The following is a 4,402-nucleotide window of genomic DNA, read 5'->3' as shown; positions in this document are numbered from 1 at the left end:
GCGCAGGAGAGGAAGGCCCTCTATGAGGTGGATTGATTCAGTGACTGGGATAATTGGGATGGGAGAGTCAGAGACAGTGCGATTGACATAGGACAGACCGGAGTTTAGGGCTGTTGTACATAGGGCGGCTATGAGTTGCAAGCGACTCGACGACACATAACAACATGCTATGACATGAATGAACCATAGATACATTACACTGAATTCATTAAATCAGATACAACCGGGCAAGTGTCATCAAATACCACTTACATGAAGTAGCTGTTGTTATTGTTGTGTGCCATCGAATCAGAACTGAACTCATAGCTGACGCTTCAGCAGATTTTCAGACAATTAAATCGCACGGGAGGTGACTGCTCATCTTTCTCCCATGGAGCAGCTGAGATTTTAATTGCATGCCTTTGGAGTTGCAGCACAGCTTCTTACCAGTAGGCCACCAGTGGCCCCTTTTTGAAGTATCTAGACAGTGCAAATAGACAGGGAGGTCTGGTGGCTTGGTGCTAAGGAACTGTGCTGTCAGTGCAAAGGTACCCAGTTCAAGTCTACCCACTGCTCCATGGAAGAAAAATGGACAGTAAAGTCCTTGGTCAGCTATGGGTTGGTTCCAACTCAGTGGTACACAACAACCATGAGACTAAGCAAATACATAGAGCTGGAAAGATTAGTGGTTACCTGGGTCTACGGAGAAGAGGTAATAAAGAATTGATGCTTACTTTTAGACAAGAACAAACTGGGAGGAGGGTAGAGAGAATAGTGCAACAATGAATGAATGGAAACCCAAAATCTTTGTAAATGTTTATGAAAATTAATAAAATATAATTATAGGGAAAAAAAAGAATTGATGCTTACTGTATCCAGTATGTTTCTGTTTTAAATAATGGAAAAGTGGTTAAGTTTCTATTTTGGGTGCTTAAAAAGTTTTGGAAACACATACTGATGCAAAAATTGTGAATATAATTAATGCCACTGAATTGAATACTTAAAATTATTAGTATGACAACATTTATGTTGTGTGTGCATGTGTGTGTATGTATGTATCAACAAACTATGGCATGCAGTTGGCACAATCTTGCTTGCTGTGAGGAGACCTTGAAGCATTTATTTGAAGTTCGAAGACTTGGAGGGCTGAGGATGGAAGGGGGAAAACAAGGAGTAGCAGAGACTGGTGGGTAGAAGGGGGCGGGGAAAACCAAACAATGTAGATTAGTGAAATGCAATATAAACAAATTACTGTATGAAAAACAATTTTTTAAAAGACTGAAATCTTTAGTATAGATTACACTTCAATAGTAGGAAAATAAAAATCCTCACAATGGAATCAATAATGAGCAACATTATAAATGATGGAGGAAAGATTGAAGTTGTCAAGGATTTCCTTTAACTTGGATCCAAAATTAACATCCTTGGAAGCAGCCATCAAGAATCAAAAGATGTATTGGCCTGGGCTAATCTGCAGCCAAAGATCTCTTTAACAAGCTAGAGCAAGGATGTCACTTTAAATACTAAGGTTCACCTGGTTCCAAGGAATGATGTTTTCAATTGTTTCATATGCATATAAAGGTTGGAAAACAAATAAGAAAGACTGAGGAAGAACTGATGCCTTGGAACTGTGGCATTAACAAAGAATACTGTAAACAAATCTGTCTTGGAAGCAATGAAGCCAATGGTCCTTAGTAGCAAGGATGGTAAGATTTCATGTCACATACTTTGGGCATGTTATCAGGAAAGGACAGCTTTCAGGAAAGGTCATCGTGCTTGAAAAATCAGAGGGTCATCAAAAGACAAAGATCCAGTGAACTTAAGCAGAAACTGAGAAGAAGGAGCAGTATTTCAATCTGTTATACAAAGTTTCACTATCAGTTGGAGACAACTCAATGGCATCTATCATTTTATATCTCTCTTACTCTCTCTCTCTCACATCCACTTACCCACACACACCAAAAAACCTAAAGAAAGTAGACAGGTTGAGAAGGGAGAACCTTTGGATTCGAAATCTTCCAGGAGATTATGTGCTTTCTTCTTAAAATCATCAGCTGAGTGAATAAGGCCTGTCTTGAATTTTTCCTTGTGTCTCTTCAGCATTTGTTCACTGTCCAACAGAACTTGTTGAAAAGTGACCCACTCACCATTCAGACTGTCAAGCATCTCCAATACCTAGGGATAACAGAGAGGAAAAGATGGCCCATGAGCCTCCTCATCCAGGATTCAAGAATTCCTTCTGATCCTCGAGGGGCTGAGTGCACTTGCGAGGCTTACAATCAGTGAGGCCCAACGAAACCAAGCAGTGTTCCTCCTTCTTTACTTCCCCTCCCCAACTAGACAAGGGTCTACCACATGGGACTTAACACCCCCCACCATGTGGCGCTGGCACCCTCTGGCTCTGGGAGGAGCCGGGACCACTGGACTCACACTCTCCTGAACTGGCACTTCATACTTTTCAAGGATGGAGAATTGTTCATGAATGGGGGGGATCTGGGTTTCTAGACTAGGTAAGTCATTCTGCAGGGTTTCCATGAGGTGCAGACTCTTCCCCAGTTCCTCCAGCGTTTGGGGCAGGCGGCTGATTCTGAAGGTGGACAGGAAGAGGCGGCCAGGTCAAGCAAAGATGGCTCTCCCTGCCCTCCGCACCCGGCCTCGGCTGCCCTGACACCGCGTACTTCTCCGCATTCTCCTTCAGGTAGGTGTGCAGCTCCAGCAGGCGCCCAGCCGCCATCTCCTTCAGCAGAGTCGTGAACTTGTTCTGCCACTCGTTGCAGTGCTGCACCAGTGAGAACTTGAGATGCGAACAGTCTAGCAGCACAAACTGGATGTTGAGGACCGTCTCCTCCTTCTGCACATTATTGGCAACCTCTGTGTAACTGCAGGGGCCCCAGATGCCCATCAGGCACATTTCATGGCTGTGAAGTCAATTCTGACTCACAGCATGGGATTTTCATGACCTGGTTTTTCAGAAGTGGATCACCAGGCCTTCCTTCCACAGCACAGCACTGCTGGGCGGCCTTGAGCGTCCACCCGTTATGTGAGCAGTGAAGTGCACTAAACATTTGCGCTGTCCAAGGACTCTACATCCATACTAGGAAAGGTTCTTCTAGATATGCCAATAGCTCCCCACACAGCTCAATTCAGGTTTCTACTCCCTCCTCCTCACACAACAACAACAACAATCCCTGGGTAGCAGCTCTAGGTGATTCCTTTGCTCCCTGCTGTCTTCCATTTCCACACTACAGCCAGGAACAAAAATAACAATCAAACTCGTGAGACTGACATTCAGGCTTCAGAATCAGATAGGTAGGGGTTAAGTTCACCCTTGGGGGCTACTTAGGAGCCCTGTGACCTCACCAGGTCACTGAAAGACTGGAACTAGCTGTCATCCTTCCTTTTCTGTGCCTATGGCCTCATCTACCCTCTGTCTGGTGATCACCCTTGTGTGCACGCACTCCTGCCTTTAAGCCTTTGCTGCATTATATCCTCTGTCTGGATTGACCTTCCCAAACCCCATCGCAGCCTGTTAAACTCCTAACCACCATGCAAAGCCCAGCCCCAAAGTTACCTTCTTGTGGAAGGAAGCCTTTTCTAATATTTCCACCTGGAGATTCTCTTTCCTTTTGAACTCCCCTGGCACCTTTTACAGCTTAATCAGCACGTACCATATTGAAGCTTGTATAATAAAGTATATTAGTTCAGTGTTTTATAGTCTAAAAGTGCTTTCGTGTATTTTCCATAATCTCACAGTCTTATCAGGTAAGTATGGTAACAATCCACTTTTACAGGGAAATAAGGCCCACAGACAATATAAGTCACCTGCCTAAGATCACAATTAGTAAGTAGTAGAGGTGGGATTCCAACCAATCTCAAGATGTCAAGCAAGGCCTCTGCTCTTCTGGTGACACTTCTATCTTCCTTACCATACTCAAGCCTTCCTAAAGAAAGAACTTAACCATTTCTAAAATGTATTTCTCCTGGTCTACAGGACTAATGTCTTATGGTTGTTCATTGGATAGATGGCCAAAGGACAAAAAGATGTGAATCTTCTGTAATTCAACTCCATATTGCCTTCTTAAATTAAAGTGTTCATTTCTCTCATCTTTCAGATCTCTAGAATTTCCTTATTCCCCTAGAAGACCCTGCAGTCACCCACCCACTCACTCATTGCTGTGAGTCAGAACCAATTCACAGGCAACCCCCTTTTGAATTTTTGAGGCTTTAAATCACCCGAGAGGAGACTGTCCATTTTTCTTCCACAGAGATGTAGGTGGGATCGAACCGCCAGGGAGATGTGACTTTGGATTAGCAGTGCAAGATCCTGTATACTACATCACCCCAAATGAATGCTCTCCTCAAAAATCTTGCCCTGGCCTTACCAGATCTTTACGTACTTGAAACATAAAAGTGAGGGAGGGAG

At 43.8% G+C, this 4,402-nt stretch overlaps 1 protein-coding gene across 1 annotated transcript in view; it reads right to left on the bottom strand.

Annotated features, from left to right (window-relative positions):
• DNAH2 (dynein, axonemal, heavy chain 2) overlaps positions 1-4,402 on the bottom strand; it is a 252,966-nt gene that overhangs the window by 142,467 nt on the left and 106,097 nt on the right. The window contains exons 20-22 of the mRNA XM_006899178.1: positions 2,658-2,858; positions 2,410-2,566; positions 1,939-2,154 (exon numbers count right to left, since the gene is read on the bottom strand). Coding sequence (XP_006899240.1) covers positions 1,939-2,154; positions 2,410-2,566; positions 2,658-2,858 — 574 coding nt within the window. The remainder of the gene's footprint in view (positions 1-1,938; positions 2,155-2,409; positions 2,567-2,657; positions 2,859-4,402) is intronic.

Source organism: Elephantulus edwardii, unplaced genomic scaffold (genome assembly GCF_000299155.1).
Source record: "Elephantulus edwardii isolate Elephantulus edwardi_28Jun2011 unplaced genomic scaffold, EleEdw1.0 scaffold00246, whole genome shotgun sequence".
NCBI classification, from domain to species: domain Eukaryota; kingdom Metazoa; phylum Chordata; class Mammalia; order Macroscelidea; family Macroscelididae; genus Elephantulus; species Elephantulus edwardii.
This window is presented reverse-complemented; position numbering and strand designations above follow the sequence as displayed.